The 18638-nt window shown below is 36.0% G+C and overlaps 1 protein-coding gene across 3 annotated transcripts in view; it reads left to right on the plus strand.

Moving 5' to 3' along the window:
- RNGTT (RNA guanylyltransferase and 5'-phosphatase) overlaps positions 1-18638 on the plus strand; it is a 316627-nt gene that overhangs the window by 183379 nt on the left and 114610 nt on the right. For all 3 annotated transcript variants that reach the window (XM_057311201.1, XM_026511830.4, XM_057311200.1), the window contains one exon: positions 7728-7828. In XM_057311201.1, coding sequence (XP_057167184.1) covers positions 7728-7828 — 101 coding nt within the window. The remainder of the gene's footprint in view (positions 1-7727; positions 7829-18638) is intronic.

Here is an 18638-nt window from a genome sequence, read left to right on the forward strand (position 1 = left end):
TGACAGTATCACACTATCTATGAACACTGGATGTTTTCCAACTTTTAGGTCTTTAACTTTTTCAGTAAGGTTTGGCAGTTTTCAGTATACAGATTATTCACTTGCTTGGTTAAATTTATTCCTAGGAATTTTGTTCTTTTAGATGTTATTATAAATGGAATTGCTTTCCTTTTTGAATTGTTTTCATTGCTGTTGTATAGAAACACAGTTGATTTTTTTGTATTGATAATACCACCAAAAATATTAAATTATGAGGAATGAACTTAATGAAAGTTGTGTTAAGATTTGTATATTGAAAACCAGAAAACATTGCTGAGAAAATTTTGGAAGACCTAAATAAACAGATTTGCAGTGTTCATGAATTGGAAGATTCAGTGTTAAGATGTCATGTCTTCCCAAATTGACCTTTTGATTCAGTGCAATCCTAATTAAAATCCCAGTAGATGTACTTTTCATAGACATTGACAAGCCAATTTTAAAATTTGTGTGGAAATATAAATGCAACCTTAGCTAAGAGGGTTTGGGAAAAGAAGAACAGAGTTTAAGGACTTACACAACCAGATTTCAAAACTTACTATAAAGCCACAGTATTCGAGACAGTGTGCTATTAGCAGGAAGAAAGGCATATTATTCAGTGCAACACATTGGTGAGAATAGACATATAGCTGTAGTTGTAAACAATTGATTTTTGACAAAGGTGCCAAGGCAACTGAGTGAGGAAAGTCAATCTTTTCAACAAATGCTGCTGTATCGATTTGATATCTGACAGTGTGCCTAGTCCCTTACTTCATATTGTAGAAATAAATTAACTTCAAATGGGTCATATACTCCCCAGATAACAGCTAAAATGATAAAATTTTCTAAGAAAACGTAGTAGAAAATTATAGCAACCTTAGGATGTGCAAAGATTCCTTACAGAGGGCCCCAAAAGCAGCACAAATTATAAAACTTGAAAACTGATGATTTAGAAAAGATGTTCAACATCATGCTAATCAGGGGAATGCAAATCAAAACCACAGTGAGATACCATCTTACATCAGTTAGGGTGGCAATTATCAAAAAGTCAGAAGATTACAAATGTTGGTGAGGTTGTGGAGAAAAGGGAACCCCTGTACACCATTGATGGAGATGTAAATTGATACAGCTATTATGAAAAACAGAATGGAGGTTTTTCAAAAAATTAAAAATAGAACTACCATATGCTCAAGCAACCCCACTTCTGGATATTTACCCAATAGAAGTAAAATCAGTATCTTGAGGAGATATCTGCCTTTTCATGTTTACTGCAGCATTATTCATAGTAGCCAAAATATGGAAACCACCTAAGTGTCAATCAACAGATGAATAGATAAATATATATATTTATATATATATATTTATTTATATATACTTATATATACACACACACACACACACACACACACAGTAGAATGTTATTCAGTCTTAAGGAAAGAATGAAATCTTGCCATTTGTGACAATATGGTCGAAGCTGAAGTACTTTATGTTAAATAAAATAAGCTAGACAAATATCACATGATCTCACATATAAATGGAATCTTTAAAAAGAAAAATTGAACATATCATAACAGAGAGTAGGACGGTGGTTACTAGAGACAGGGGGTAGGGGAGAAGAGAAGATATTAATCAAAGGGTAAAAACTTTCCATCATGAGGTGAATAAATTCTAAAGACCTAATGTGACCACGGTGACTATGGTTAATAATATGTATACTTGAAATTTGGTAAGAGAGTAGGTGGTAGAAAGATGCTCTTGCCACATACCCACAAAAATGAAATTATGTGAGATGATGGATATGTTAGCTTGATTGTGGTAATCATTTCACAGTTCATACATATATCAAAACATCATGTTGTACACCTTAAATTTTTTCTCAGTCATAGCTCAGTAAAGCTGGAAAAATTGATTTTTGGTTTCATTAAAATAAAAAGAATTACTCATCAAAAGAAATTAAGAAAATGAAAAGGCAAAACAAAGACTGGTGGAAAATATTTGCAGTATATACATCCAACCAAGGTTATTTATTCAGAATATATAAATGACTCTTATAAGTCAATAAAAGAAGATAACCCAGTAAAAACAAGGGTAAAGTTTTGATTAGACACTTCACCAAAGAAGATACACAGATAGCAAATAAGCACATTAAAAGATCTTTAAGATCTTCTTTCATAGACCAGAAAGAAAGAGAGACAATCTACAGAAACAGGGACTTTATAGGCAATACAATGGCACTAAATTCATATCTTTTAATAGTTACTCTGAATGTAAATGGGCTAAATGCTCCAACCAAAAGCCACAGGGTAGCAGATTGTATAAAAAAGCAAGAACCATCCATGTGCTGTCTACAAGAGACTCACTTTAGACCTAAAGACACCTCCAGACTGAAACTGAGGGGTTGGAGAACCATTTACCATACCACACTAATGGACCTTAAAAGAGAGCTGGGATAGCAATTCTCATATCGGACAAACTAGATTTTAAACCAAAGACTGTAATAAGAGGTATAGAGGGATACTATATCATACTTAAAGGATCTATCCAACAAGAAGATCTAATAATTGTAAATATCTATGCCCCCAATGTGGGAGCAGCCAATTATATAAACCAATTAATAACCAAAGTAAAGAAACATATTGATAATAATACATTAATAGTAGGGGACTTTAACACCCCCCCTCACTGCAATGGACAGATCATCTAAGCAGAAGATCAACAAGGAAATAAGGGTTTAAATGGTACTCCGGACCAGATGGACTTCACAGATATATTCAAAACATTCCACCCAAAAGCAACAGAATACACATTAGTGCACATGGAACATTCTCCAGAATAGATCACATCCTGGGTCACAAAGCCAGTCTCAACTGGCACCAAAAGATTGGGATCATTCCCTATATATTTTCAGACCACCATACTTTGAAACTGGAACTCAGTCACAAGAAGAAATTTGGAAGGAACTCAAACACTTGGAGGTTAAAGAGCATCCTACTAAAGAATGCATAGGTCAACCAGGAAATTAAAGAAGAATTTAAAAAATTCTTGGAAACTAATGAAAATGAAAACGCATCAGTTCCAAACCTCTGGGATATAGCAAAGGCGATCCTAAGAGGGAAGTACATAACAATAAAGCCTCTCTCAAAAAATTAGAAAAATCCCAAATACACAGCTAACCTTACACCTAAAGGACCTGGAGAAAGAACACCAAATAAAGCCTAAACCAAGCAGGAGAAGAAAAATAATAAAGATTAGAGCAGAAATCAATGAAATAGAAACAAAAAGAACAGTAGAACAGATCAATGAAACTAGGAGCTTGTTCTTTGGAAGCATTAATAAGATTAATAAACCTCTGGCCAGACTTATCCAAAAGGAAAGAGAAAGGACCCAAATTAATAAAATCATGAATGAAAAAGGAGAGATCACAACCAACACCGAAGAAATACAAGCAATTATAAGAACATATTATGAGCAACTGTATTCTGACAAATTAGGCAATCTGGAAGAAATGGATGCATGCCTACAGATGTATAAACTACCAAAACTGAACTAGGAAGAAACAGAAAACCTGAGCAGACCCATAACCAGTAAGGACATTGAAGCAGTAATCAAAAATCTCCCCAAAACCAAGAGCCCAGGGCCAGATGCCTTCACATGGGAATTCTGCCAAACATTTAAAGAACAGTTAATACCTATTCCTCTGAAGCTGTTTCAAAAAATAGGAATGGAAGGAAGACTTCCAAACTCTTTCTACGAGACCAGCATTACCTTGATCCCAAAACCACACAAAGATGCCACCAAAAAGGAGAATTACAGACCAATATCCTTGATGAACATAGATGCAAAAATTCTCACTAAACTACTAGCCAATAGGATCCAACAGTACATTAAAAGGATTATTCACCATGACCAAGTGGGATTTATTCCTGAGCTGCAACGGTAGTTCAACATTCACAAATCAATCATTGTGCTAGAGCACATTAATAAAAGAAAAGAACCATATGATCCTCTCAATACATGCAGAAAAAGTATTTTACAAAGTACAGCATCCTTTCCTGATTAAACTCTTCAAAACATAGGGATAGAGGGAACATACCTCAATATCATAAAAGCCATCTTTGAAAAGCCCACAGTGAATATCATTCTCAATGGGGAAAAACTGAGAGCTTTTCCCTTAAGGTCAGAAACACAGCAGGGATGTCCACACCTCTGTTGTTCAACATAGTACTAGAAGTTTTAGCCTCTGCAATCAGACAACACAAGGAAATAAAAGGCATCTGAATCGACAAAGATGTCAAACTCTCACTCTTTGCAGATGACGTGATACTCTATGAAGAAAACCCAAAGGACTCCACCCCAAAATTGCTAGAACTCATATAGCAATTCAGCAGCATGGCAAGATACAGAATCAATGCACAGAAATCACTTGCATTTCCATAATCTAACAATGTGACTGAAGAAAGAGAAATTAAGAAATCAATCCCATTTGCAATTGTACCAAAAACCATAAGATACCTAGGAATAAACCTAACCAAAGAGGTAAAGGATCTGTATTCTAGAAACTACAGAACACTCATGAAAGAAATGGAGGAAGACACAAAGAAATGGAAAAACGTTGCTCATGGATTCAGAGAATAAACATTGTTAAAATGGCTATGCTACCTAGAACAATCTATACATTCAGTGCAATCCCTATCAAAATACCATCAACATTTTTCACGGAGCTGGACCAAACAATCCTAAAATTTGTATGGAACCAGAAAAGACCCTGAATAGCCAGGGGAATGTTGAAAAAGAAAACCAAAGCTGGGGGCATCACAGTGCCTGACTTAAAGCTGTATTACAAAACTGTAATCATCAAGACAGCATGGTACTGGCACAAAAACAGACACATAGATGAACGGAACAGAGAGCCCAGAAATGGATCCTCAACTCTGTGATCAATTAATCTTCAACAAAGCAGCAAAGAATATCCAATGGAGAAAAGATAGTCTCTTCAATAAATGGTGCTGGGAAATTGGACAGCCACCTGCAGAAGAATGAAACTGGACCATTCTCTTACACCATAGACAAAGATAAACTCATAATGGATGAAAGACCTAAATATGACACTGGAATCCATCAAAATCCTAGAGGAGAGCACAGGCAGTAACATCTTTGACCTTGGCTGCAGCAACTTCTTGCAAGATACATCTCTAAAGGCAAGAGAAACAAAAGCAAAAATGAACTATTGGGAGTTAATCAGGATAAAAAGCTTTTGCACAGCAAAAGAAACAGCAAAACTAAAAGGCAACCTATGGAATGGGAGAAGATTTTTGCAAATGACATAACAGATAAATGGCTGGTACTCAAGATCTATTAAGAACTTATCAAATTCAATACCCAAAAAACAAACAATCCAGTTAAGAAATGGGCGGAAGCTGTAAATAGACACTTCTCCGAAGAAGACATACAAATGGCCAACAGGAAAAAATTCTCCGTATCACTTGCCATCAGGGAGATACAAATGAAAACCACAATGAGATACCACCTTATACCAGTTAGAATGGCTGAAATTAACAAGACAGGGGAGAACAAATGTTGGCAAGCATGTGGAGAAAGGGGAACCCTCTTACACTTTTGATGGGAATGCAAGCTGATACAGCCACTCTGGAAAACATTATGGAGGTTCCTCAGGAAGTTAAAAATAGAGCTACCCTATGACCCAGCAGTTGCACTACTGGGTATTTACCCTAAAGATATACAGTTGTAGTGAAAAGAAGGAGCACATGTACCCCAATGTTCATTGCAGCAATGTCCACAATAGCCAAACTGTGGGAGGAGTTGAGATGTCCTTCAACAGATGACTGGATAAAGAAGATGTGGTTCATATATACGATGGAATATTACTCAGCCATTGGAAAGGATGAATACCTACCATTTACATTGATGTGGATGGAATTGGAGGGTATTATGCTAAGTGAAATAAGTTAAGCAGAGAAAGACGATTATCATATGGTTTCACTCATATGTGGAATATAAGGAATAGTGCAGAGGACCATAGAGATAGGGAGGGAAAACTGGGAAGAAGTCTGAGAGGGAGACAAACCATGAGAGACTCTTGACTCTGGGAAACAAACTGAGGGTTGGGGAATAGGGAGGTGGGTGGGAGGATGGGGTAACTGGGTGATAGGCATCAAGGAAGGCACATGATGTGATGAACACTGGGTATGATACGCAACTAATGAATCATTGAACATTACATCAAAAACTAATGATATATGTTGGCTAATTGAATTTACATAAAAAATGAAAGAAAAAAGAAAAAAGCTCTTCTGTCATTAGAGAAATGCAAATTAAAATTATAAGATACACTTTTGAATTAAAACGACCAGCAATACCTAGTCCTGGAGTGGATATGGAGCAAACTGACCTCTCATATGTTACTGGTGGGAATGGAAAATGTTATAGCCACTTTTTAAAACAATTTGACAGTTTCTTTTAATGTTAAATATATATTTACCATGTGACCTAGCCATTCTACTCCTAGTTATTTTCCCAAGTTAGAGAAACGTGTCTACACAAATGTTCACAGCAACATCATTCATGATACCTAAACCTGGGAACAACCCAAATATGCTTTAGCCTGTAAATGCATAAACAATTTGTGGTATATATATAAAATGGAATCCCGTTCAGTAATAAAAAGGAACAAAGTGTTGATATATGCACCAGCACTGATAAATCGCAAAACCTATGTTAAGAATTTCTTATGAATTCTAGAAAAGGTACAACTATAGTGATAGAAAGTCTCTGTTGCCAGAGAGTTGGAAGGAATTGAGTGCAGATGTCAGGAGGAAACTTTTTGGGGTGATTGAGTACTATATATCATGATTTTGGTTGTGGTTACATGAGTGTATCCATGTGTTAAAATTCACTCATTAGGGGTGCCTGGGTGGCTCAGTTGGGTAAGCGTCTACCTTTAGCTCAGGTCATGATCCCGGAGTCCCGGGATGGATGGAGCCCCATGTCAGGCTCACTGCTCAGCCGGGAGTCTGCTTCTCCCTCTTCCTCTGCCCCTCCCCCTGCTCCTACTTTCTCTCTCTCAAATAAATGAAATCTTAAAAAAAAATTTCACTTATTAATTTTATTCATTGTGAATTATCCCACAATAAAGTTGAACAAGAAAAAACAATTTTTAAAAAATGATCAAACTTCCTTTAAGTCACAGAAAGATTGGAGAGAATAACAGGTTTCATTCTTTTTCTGGACTTTCACAAACAAGGGTCTGCATGCTTTGGCAGAAAAAGGAGAAAGGCCATCACCAAGCAGGTAGGTATCTAGCTTTGCTCATCAGTTGAAGATAAAACTTAAATTCAGAAAAGAAGTAGTAATTTTGCTTAAAATAAAAATAAAATTTCACTTAAATTAAGAGTCCCAAATTTCTAATTATAAAATAAATAAGTCACAGTGATGAGAAGTACAGCATAGGGGCTATAGTCAGTAATATTGTAGTAACTTTGTGTGGTGACAGATGGTAATTGCACTTTTTGTGGTGAGGAGTGTGTATGTAGAACATGTAAAATTGTCAAACTTTTATGTTGTACACCTGACATTAACATAACATTGTGTATCAACTATACTTCAGTTTAAAAAAGTACAAAGCATACTATAGAAAGTAATTAATATATTTAATTTTTTAGCTTATTAACCATTGTCATTTTAATTCATTTTAGAAATATAAACCTGGTCGATGTGATGATATTTTGAAATGGAAGCCTCCCAGTCTGAATTCTGTGGATTTCCGCCTAAAGATAACAAGAATGGGAGGAGAAGGGTAAGATGCACTTTTGCCGCTATTTTTACATGAAATAATGCTGTTTGTATGAGGCTTCACTGTTACTGGATACTTTACATATACTTTACCCCCGCAAAAGATATTTTACAATATACATACATACCTATACATCTTACTTTTAGCTGTTAGAGCTACTAACATTTTGTATCCTTTTAACTTTACTAATTTTGGTCTTCAAAAGTACAGTTATTTCTAATATAAAAAATGAACTTTGTTAAATTGTAAAAGTGAAAATAGATTTTACTTGACAATTCCTCCCAGTTGAATTATAAATATGAGGTATTATCATGGTTGTTACAAGTTAGCGTTTTGAAGTAAGCCTTTTTTACTTTGAAAGATACTACTTCAAGCTTGCATTTGCATAGCAAGAACATTTCTCCATAGTTTAATTGTTGACTTTCATTAAGATTTTTCATAATGTTCATTGTTTTTTCATTTACTGGTCAGTCTTCTGTATATGACTTTATTGGTTGCTATTTAGAATAAAAAATGCTTTAGCCTAAATATTTTCATTGTTTTTCCATAACCTTGTTTTAGTTCACCTTGTTCCACAAATTTTTATGACCTTTTATGTAAGTAAATATGTAAAACCAAAATAAGATATGTTTAATCAAGGAACTCACAAAGAGAAAGTAAATAACACTGACTGAGAGAGTAAAAGTTTACTAGTACATGCTATGAAATCCTTTTTATTTGCCAAAGTTAAACTACAGATTTGTTTTTTATAGCTAATGGAATGTATGCTATGTGATCAATTATATGAATCCAGACTCCAGAAGATAGTTTCTTAAGAGGCTGTGCATTTTTAGATAAAGGATACTGTGTAGTGTGGTGAATCCTAAGTAAACAAGGGAGTTTAATAAATCATATGAGTGTCAATTTTCACAAAATATATCCTTAAATAAATAATTTATATCCTTAAGTAAGAGTTTCTGACTTAGTAGTGAGGTATGGTTTAGTTGGAACAATTATCTGGGGCCCCAAATACTGTTGCTTAGGTAGTTCACTCTTTATTGGTCTGAGTTCATCCAAGGATAAATAGATATATTTTTGAGTATTTATAGGATTGTATGGAATGTGTATATATATATATTTTTCCATCAAGTAATATTAAAGATTAGATAAAAGAAATAGCATTGGCAACCCATAATATCTGTACACCAGATTCTTTGTGAGAAAGAATAAATCTTAAGTTTACTTCCTATCAGTACTTTTCCAAAAATATTATTTTTCTTATTTAGTTTTTGGATAACTATTGATATTAATATCAATACCAATTAATAGTTTGTTATTAAGCATCAACAAATGCTTTATATTAATATGCTATTAATTCTTAATAATATTAATAATTAAATATTATCAGTTTTTCAAACTGTCCCCAACTATGTATATAAAATCTTGGTAAGTGTTGATAAGTATTAAATTCAAGATCGTTCTTCCTAACAAAGCATCTGGTATGCAGATATTCTGAGTTGCCAGTTCACTGTGGAACCTACACATTGGTAGTTAATGCAAGCCGAACACGGGCTTGATGTGTTCTCTGGAAGTGCCTTTTAGAAGACTGCCTCACTTCTAAAACAGTGGAGGCTGAGGAATTAATTCTGATAGTCTGCCTGCATCTTTTTCTTTCTTTCCTTAAAAAACATAGATGAATATGGTTCTTTGGAAATATGATTCCGAAGATGAAATAAAAATTTTTAAATCACTTCTTTAATCTTCTATTTTATCTAATGCTATATTTATAATACTTCTTTAAGCATTGTAAACCCTTATGTGTGTGTTTATTTAAATTCAGTTAATTAACATACAGTGTATTATTAGTTTCAGAGGTAGAGTTCAGTGATTCATCAGTCTTATATAGCACCCAGTGCTCATTACATCAAGTGGCCTTCTTAATGTCCATCACCCAGTTACCCCCTCCTCCCACCCACTTTCCCTACAGAACCCTCAGTTTGTTTCCTATGATTGAGTCTTTTATGGTTTGTCTCCCTCTGTGATTTCATTTTGTTATCTTTTTCCCTCCCTTCTCCTATGCTCTTCTGTTTTATTCCTCAAATTCCACGTATCAGTGAGATCATATGATAATTGTCTTTCTCTGATTGACTTCTTTCGCTTAGCATAATACCCTCTAGTTCCATCTATGTCATTGCAAATGGCAAGATTTCATTTTTTTGATGGCTGAGTAGTATTCCATGGTGTGTGTGTGTGTGTGTGTGTGTGTGTGTGTGTGTGTATACACACACCACATCTTCTTTATATATTCATCTGTTGATGGACATCTGGGCTCTTTCCAAACAATACTTTGGCTGTTGTGGACATTGCTGCTATAAATTTTGGGGTGCAGGTCCCACTTTGAATCACTACATTTGTGTCTTTGGGGTAAATACCTAGTAGTGCAGTTCCTGGGTTATAGGGCCTTGTGTGTGTTTTATTGATATTTTGTTAAGTTTTGAAAAATTGTTTTGTTTTGCTTTTTACAGATCATAATTCTTAGCACTGAAAAGCTACATGAGGCTATATATAGAATGTCCATTTTCTAAGTAGCAAAAATGATATTAATTTCTTTTCTTGCAGTTGTCTACTGCAGTTAAAGATAGCAAAATGTAATTCAGTTTAGTAGTTATCCCAGTTTTGTTTTCTTCTTAGTATGTTTTTAAGTATATTTTGTTCTTTTAAAATTTTACCTATTTTTAAAAGTCTTACAAAAAAGGAGGGAATTACTTTTAATTCTGGTACATTTTTAAAACACACCACAATGTCAGCTTTTAAAGTGATTTTATGGTAGGAACGTGCAAGTTACATTTGTGTAGGTAACATTACTTATGTAACATGGATGTAGGTTTTCAAAAATAGGGTATTTAATACAAAATACAGTTGTGATAACTATTACAAAGCAGGCATTATTCAGTTAGCCAGAGTAACGTGCTTTTTGAATGTAAAGGATGTTATGTATTATAGCAGTTTTCACTAAATAAATGAGCTTACATCTAATGTTATGTTAGATGCTGTATGTTAGAAGGCATTTTAAGAAATATGCCTATAATAGTTTGAAAGGAGAGTAGCCATGTCTCTAAATTGTGAGAATCAAAGCAGTGACCAGTGAAGTGGTACTAAGATATTAAAATACCATGAGACAAGCTCATTTCTTTTCTTGATTGCATTTCTAAGTATTTCTAAATCTAAAATCTAATCTAATCTAAAGCTTAGAATGGAGTGGAATGTCTTAAAAAGTATAATACAAGTACCAGTCCTTGAAAATGTCTACAGTTTTTTGTTTTGTTTTTTTTAGAAATCTTAGGCTTTCAAAGTATGGTTTTGAGTTTTACTCAGCTGCTATAATAAAGTGGGTATAGTGTAGATTCTCGTTGGATTAAAATTTAATACAAATAGAAAAATGTATTGTTAAATGCCCTGTCGATGGCAATTAAAACCTAAACTTTGCTTTTTTTTTTTTAACTCCTTTTAGTATCATTTCTGAAAATTTGGGGTATATTAACTTTGATTTATCATAGCCTAAAATAACTTTTATTTATCTTAGCTATTTACATTGTATTGAACTTCATAGACATGCAATAGAGAATTTTATCTGAGAGCTATATGTTGTTTTAAAAATATTATGGGTTTATATTAACTTATCTGTAACCCCAAACTGTGGTCATTGTGTCAAAAGCTAGGATTACAAAGGTCTATTCTGGAAAGTGCAAACTCTTTTGCGTACAATGTCAGGGGCTTATAGTGAGTAGTATAAATTTATTATTTATATAGCATAGTAGTTTAGAGCACAGATTCTAGAGTCAGATTGCCTGGGTTTAAATATCCTTATCACCTGTATTACCTTGAGCACATTCCTTTTTTCTGGGCCTTATATTCCTCATTCATAAAGTAGATATTGACCTCATAAGGCTTAAGACTTAAAAGGATTAAATGAGCCAATATATGTAAAATAGAACAGATGGCACATGGTAAGCATTTAAATGTTTGCTGTCATTTTTGTTTTAATTAAAATAGATTTAAAAGTCTGTATTTCCTTTTGCAGTTCTTTTGTTTGCTGAACTGTGTAAGTTCAATTTTCTATGTGAATTATTTCCCATTTGATTCCAATCCCTATTAATTTTTCCCTTTTAAAATGCATATATCTTCAGCTTATTTGTGTACCTAATCATAAATTGTTAAATACCTGGAGAGCAAGAACATAAAGTCACAAAACTTTTAGTCGTAGGGTTTTTTTTTTTTTTAACAAATATCTTAAAATAACCTTGAGAATATGTATAGTGGTTAAGAACACAGGTCTAATGGTTAAGAACATAAGTTCTTGGCTCAGACCGCACAGAATCAAATCCTAGCTCCAGTCCTTTCTTGCTGCTGTTACTTTCTTACTAATCTTTCTAAGCTTCCTCATCTGTAAAATGCCCACAGTAATAGTTCTTATATCTTGGTGTGAAGATTTGCTTATACTGTATAAAATTGCAGGAGTTAACAAAGTAAATGTGGGTTCTGCCATTATAGACTTTATAATTATGAGCTATTGAGTTAAAATGCAAAAATAATACTGCTTTTTGAGGTTTGGTAGGGATTAAATAAAATGGTACATGTGAAGAATACAGCATAGAACCTAATAAATATTTATTTTTGTCATTTTGATGTTTATAGTTTTTAATTTAACCTCAGCAAACTGCGTGGTTATATCATGGAGTAAAAGGATGCCCTGTATAATCGAGGAAGAAACTGCACTTTTCTGTGAAAAGATAAAGATGTTTGCTCTTTCTAATAAAAAAAATTCTAAAACAGTGAAGTTTAATTTTTCATCCGTCACATTGGCAAATATTAGCAATGTCCCTTTTGATTGGGTTGATTGGGGCGTGAGCAAATAGGCACTCTCCTATTCTGCTTGATAAGAATGTAAATTGGTACAACTCTTCCGGTGGGCGATAAGGTAGCATATATCCTGAGGAAATATGCTTCAAATTTTGTGATAGGAAAAGTCTTGTCTTCTGCATAGTTGTATTTCTAGTACCTAGTGTGTTAACCTGTATATAATAGACACTCAAGAAATACTAAATGGCGATATATATGTATGTTTTATTTTATATGTGTATAAACAAAATACCAAAAGGTGTGTGTCTAAGAATTATATTGAAGTATCACTTATAATAGGGAAATTGGAAATATGCAGTTTTTGTTTTTTTTTTTTTACCTGTATAAATCTTTTGAGATACCTATATCTTCATGTGTGTTTCTAGGAAAGTTGCTAATAACATTATAAATAGTGTCTTTTACAAATGGGTCCAGACTGTTGAGATACAAGATTTTCTTAGAGGTTTGAAACTGAACTCAGACCTACTGTCCAACTTTGTCGTTTGATTTTATATTCACACATATTTATGTGATATTAATAGATATATCAGTTTGGGCATGGTAAAAAACAAAAACCACAGCAGTTATTTTAACAGAATTAATTTAATATGAAGAATTGTAATTAGTTTAAAGAACTGAAAAGGCAAAGAAGTGTTGAAGAGATAGTAACTTCAGAAAGCACCGGGCGCCTGGGTGGTGCAGTTGTTAGGAGGCTGCCTTCGGCTCAGGGCGTGATCCTGGCGTTCCGGGATCGAGTCCCACATCAGGCTTCTCCGCTATGAGCCTGCTTCTTCCTCTCCCACTCCCCCTGCTGTGTTCCCTCTCTCGCTGGCTGTCTCTCTGTCACATAAATAAATAAAATCTTTAAAAAAAAAAAAAATAAAAAAAAAGAAAGCACCTACCAAGCAAGGAACTAAGGAATGAGGATGTATCACTAAAATATAAAAGTTTGGAGGGGGCCCTATAGAGCTCATTAGAAGGTTACTGCCAGCTGGTGGTGGTGTTGCTTCAAGATCTTGGCGGATAGATCTTATGGTTCTGAATTTTGACATCTGAGGAAGGGTACAGTACTGGCTAGGAGGTGCTGATTTTTCAGAGGAGGCCCAGTGAAGCTGGTTCTAGGACTGTGGGGAAAACTTTAGTGGAGCCAGCTGGTACTACTGAAATCAGTTGTCACCTCAGGGTTGAAAACTTGTGCGAACAGGAGAGAGTAAGTTCCTTCTTTCTTCTTTAGTCTTTTAGTACCCTCCCTCACCCACCAGGAGTTTAGAATAACAAACTGGAGCATAGAGGGTGAGTTTGAAGTCAAGTGACAATAGCTTAATATTAGCCCCATGCACTTCCTTAGTACTTATCCATTCAATTCTACACATACTTGAATTTCCATAGACCAGCAAAAATATTCTTTTACTTGAGAGGCATATATTCTAAGTGTATAGACAAAGGTCTCAATCGATTATTTACCCATTTCTAGGAGATAGTTGTGATATCTATCTCTGGGCAATGTTAATCGCTCCTCATATTCAGTCACAGTTCCATACAAATACCTACTACTTAATGACTGAATCGTTAAATTAGTCAACATCAGCAGTCCTGACAGTGGTCATGAGACCATAGCTGAAGCTTTCTTTCTGTCCATTTCATTTTTCCCTTGTTCTGAGACGATCCAGGCTTTTTACTTGGTGGGGTGACACAAAACCTTTATTCCGGATAGGTTTCATCCTCAGTGGTTTTACCTTTTTTTTTTGCTTGTTTATGTAGTTTTCCATTAACTTATACTATTGGACGTGAAGGTACTAAGAGGCAGAGGCACCTCAGAGAATACCCTAGGTTCCAGAAGTAGTCCTTCCTAATGGTTTCTGTAGCAGCAGTCCAACTTTTCTTTGGTAATAGAATTGGTCACTTTAGGCAGTAATCAGTCAGTCAGTTAATCAATGTTTCTCTCTTCACTTGTTGGTTCAGTTACATGAGAAGTACAAAATGGTCAACTAGCAGTTTCAATTTCCAATTCAGTGGGACATTCTTGTGTTCCTTGATATAGAAGCATTCTTACTTGCAAACCAAAATTTCTACACCAGAGTTGCTGGGGTGGGAAACAAAAATTCTGTGAGTAAATAGTTAGAAATCATATTGAGATGAGGATGGTTCTTTGACTCATGTATTTTGGCTAAGGGAGAAACTACACTGTATATTTGCATACAGATTTAAAACCATGTCCCAAATCCGGTAAGAACACCATCCTTAGGTCTTCTAACTGGTGTTGCAACTGAATTTTCAGTTGACCATCTTACTGTTCTGTTAAGTCAGCTATTTCTAGGTGGGAGGTAGGAGCAGTAAATTTCAAGGCTATGAGCCTATTGCCCCACTTATTTTTGCTGTGAAGTAAGTTTTATGGCAACCTTTGTTAATGAATAAGACATCCCATAAGTCCATGGAAGGTGATGTTAGTAGAAGTGTTAAAGAGAAAAACAAAATTTTTAAAAATCTGGAATACTTATGTGATCTAGTAAGGATAAATTGCTTTGTCTCTCCATGATAGAAGTCAGTGTAATCAGCCTACCATAATGGCCTAAAATATACTCTATGGGTCAGTGGCTGGCTAATTCTCCCGGGGAATGATGCTGAATCAAGGGCCTCATTGTAGTCTCAGCTGTTGGCAAGTTGAGCCCTTAGTGGTAGCTGTGGCCAGATCAGCTGTGGTGAGGAAAGAGCCCCTATAGCCTCTATCCCTTCCACTACTGACATTTTTCACAAGGGCTCATTGAATAAACTCTAGGATGGTTGGGGAAATGAAAGAATTGACATTTAGAATGAGTCATTTGGGCCACCTGATTATTGAGAGCCTCCTTTGTGCTGAATACCTATTTCTTCGTAATCTCTGCCTCTTCTGAGAGGTCTCCACATACCTTCCCCACACTTCACTGTCTTCCCATATCCTTGACCAGTTTTCTGAACTATCTATAGTCAGTGTAGATTTGTGCTTCTGGCCATCTCAGTCCAGACTGTAGTTTTCAAAGCTTGGTCCAGAGACCTGTGTGGGTGTGAACCAAGGCACCACCACCACTCCCCACAGTAAAGCATCTGCGCTTGACTCAGTGCTACCCAAGCCCTCTCTTTTTCCCTCCACCCAACCTGGGCAGGAGGATACAGGGCCACAGTTTCTGGGTGCTTATAGAGAGAGTAGGTTGATTTTATTTTACCTGCTTTTGGGTTAATGTTGGGAAACTAATCACAAGCAGTTTCTAAACCAAAAATAACATGTTGTAAAAGGACAATAAACATTGGGTCAGATGGAACAACAACAAAAAGAGCCCAGCCCATTGGTAGAATTTCCCATCACTCATGTCTTCGGGCTGTTACCATGCAGCAGTCCATTTCCTTTCTTTTCCTAGGACATCATGGACTTTAAATTTTAAACTGTGTCTCAGTTTTTTCTTTTTTCCTTCATCTGGTAATAAGAAATTCTCCCTTGATGTCAGGTATGGATTGAAGAAAAGAAGGCAGTGCCTCAGTAAAGAAAGCTATACCTCTACCTGTATTTTCTGGACCTCCTCAAGCCCAGTATCTTATGTAGCATTTCTCTCCGTTCCTCCCGTCCGCTCCCCTCCCCTCCCCTCCCTTCCCCTCCCTTCCCTTTCCCTCCCCTCCCCTCTCTTTTTAGAGAGGGAGAGAGAGAATCTTAAGCAGGCTTCACGCCCAGCGCAGAGCCTGACGTGGGGTTCAGTCCCACAACCCTGAGATCATGACCTGAGCTGAAAACAGGAGTCAGAGGCTTAACTGACTGAGCCACCCAGGTACCTTTCTTATGTAGCATTTGTTTGTTTGTTTGTTTGTTTATATATTTATTTGAGAGGGAGAGAGAACGAGCAGGGAGGAGGGGCAGAGGGAGAGAGAGAAGCAGACTCCCTGCTGAGCAGGGAGCCCGATGTGGGGCTTGACCCCAGGACCCAAAGATCATGACCTGAGCCGAAGGCAGACACTTAACCGACTGAGCCACCCAGGCACACTTCTTATGTAGCAGTCGTACTTACTGAATAGTTTGTTCCAACTGTCCCTGTACTTCATGGCTTAGTAGGTTAAATAGTACCCCTTTCATCATGGGCAATTTAAGTCATCATGTGGTCACTTGTTTCCCATGATTAGGCCTTCAATATCTTTCAAAAAGGTTCAATAACAAGCTGGGATCTATTTCTGAAAAGAATAATGATCTTTAGGAAGTGGCATGGTTTTGCTCTATAACCCTGAGGACTGGTATGATTCTCTTGTTGGGGCTTGCCCAAAGCTCTGGACAATGGATATACTGGGTTATAAGGTTCAAGTAATAGAACAGCTTATACTACAGCCTGGATTTGTTACAGAGCTTTCTTTTGCTCTGATCCCAACTTATAAATGCTTGTCAAGCATTGTGCCCATCCCCCCTTCCCCCTTTTAGTAGTAAATGGTGTACATATAGCAATTTCTTGTTCACCTTGGAGAGGCTGACAGGTCTTAGGCCATTGGATTCCTAGAAATCTTACTTCAGTAATGGGCCCCTTAATTTTTGTGTATTTTCTCCTTCATCTTTAAAAAAAAATATTTATTTACTTGAGATAGAGAGAGAAAAGAAAACAAGTGGTGGGGAGGGGCAGGGGGAGAGGAAGAAGCAAACTCCCCCTTGGATCATGACCTGAGCTGAATGTAGATGCTTAACTGACGGAGCCACCCGGACACCCCTTCTCTCTCATCTGCTTTTTTTTTTTTTTAAAGATTTTATTTATTTATTTGACAGAGATAGAGACAGCCAGCGAGAGAGGGAACACAAGCAGGGGGAGTGGGAGAGAAAGAAGCAGGCTCATAGCAGAGGAGCCTGATGTGGGGCTCAATCCCATAACGCCGGGATCACGCCCTGAGCCGAAGGCAGATGCTTAACGACTGCGCCACCCAGGCGCCCCTCATCTTCTGTCTCACATATGTCTTACTAAGGTATCTAAAGAACTTTATGCTTTCTCCTCATTTTTAATAAGCATAAGTCCAAAGTCATCAGTGTTGTGGATCAGTGTTTTATTCTGTGTAATGTCATAATGATCACTGTCTCTGAAAAAAATAAAGATAATAATCAGTGGTGGTAAGGATATAGAGAAATTGGAGCCCTCAAACATTGAGATTGTAAATTGGTGCAGCCACTTTGGCAGTTCCTCAGAATGTTAAAGATAGACTTACCATTTGACTGAGCAAGTCTACTCCCAGGTGTATTTCCAAGACAAATGAAAACCTATATCCACATAAAAATCTGTACATAAATCTTCTTACCAATATTATTCATAATAGCCAAAGAGTAGAAACAATCCGAGTTATCAGTCAACTAAAAAATGGATAAATGTGCAGACAAAATAGCTCTTTTATTCATCAGATTTAGTATAGCGGATCCTCTTAAGCAAGGGGCTCTGGATTTTACCACTTAGGTTTCAGTTTCGGCTCTACCACTCTTAGGTTATTTAATCTTTGTGTTGCTTGCGTTTCTACAGCTGTATAATGTAGATAATGGAAGTGCCTATCTCTTGTGGAAATTTAATGAGAAAATACATTTAGTCCACTGCATGTCACGTAATAAATACTAAATTATTAAGAAAACATGACCACTGTCTCTGCAAATTATACTATGGCAAAAAGCAGGAGAGTTGATGGCTATGAATTATGTTGTTGGTCATGCCTGGCAAAGGCAAATATCTTCTGATAGTACCTCACTTAACATAGAGACAGAATATTTGCCGTCTTATAGTTGTGTAGTTGTGGGTAAGATTTCAGATTGAGTTGATTTGCTTCGTTAAAGATAGCACGTCGGAAACAGCTGCAGCATTTTGTCACACCCTGATTGATTTATGGTCATTTGTAATCACTCTTCACAATCACCCACCTTCTGTATAGGCTAAACAGATAGAATAAATGGATATATGAT

Source organism: Ursus arctos, unplaced genomic scaffold, assembly GCF_023065955.2.
Source record: "Ursus arctos isolate Adak ecotype North America unplaced genomic scaffold, UrsArc2.0 scaffold_13, whole genome shotgun sequence".
NCBI lineage: Eukaryota > Metazoa > Chordata > Mammalia > Carnivora > Ursidae > Ursus > Ursus arctos.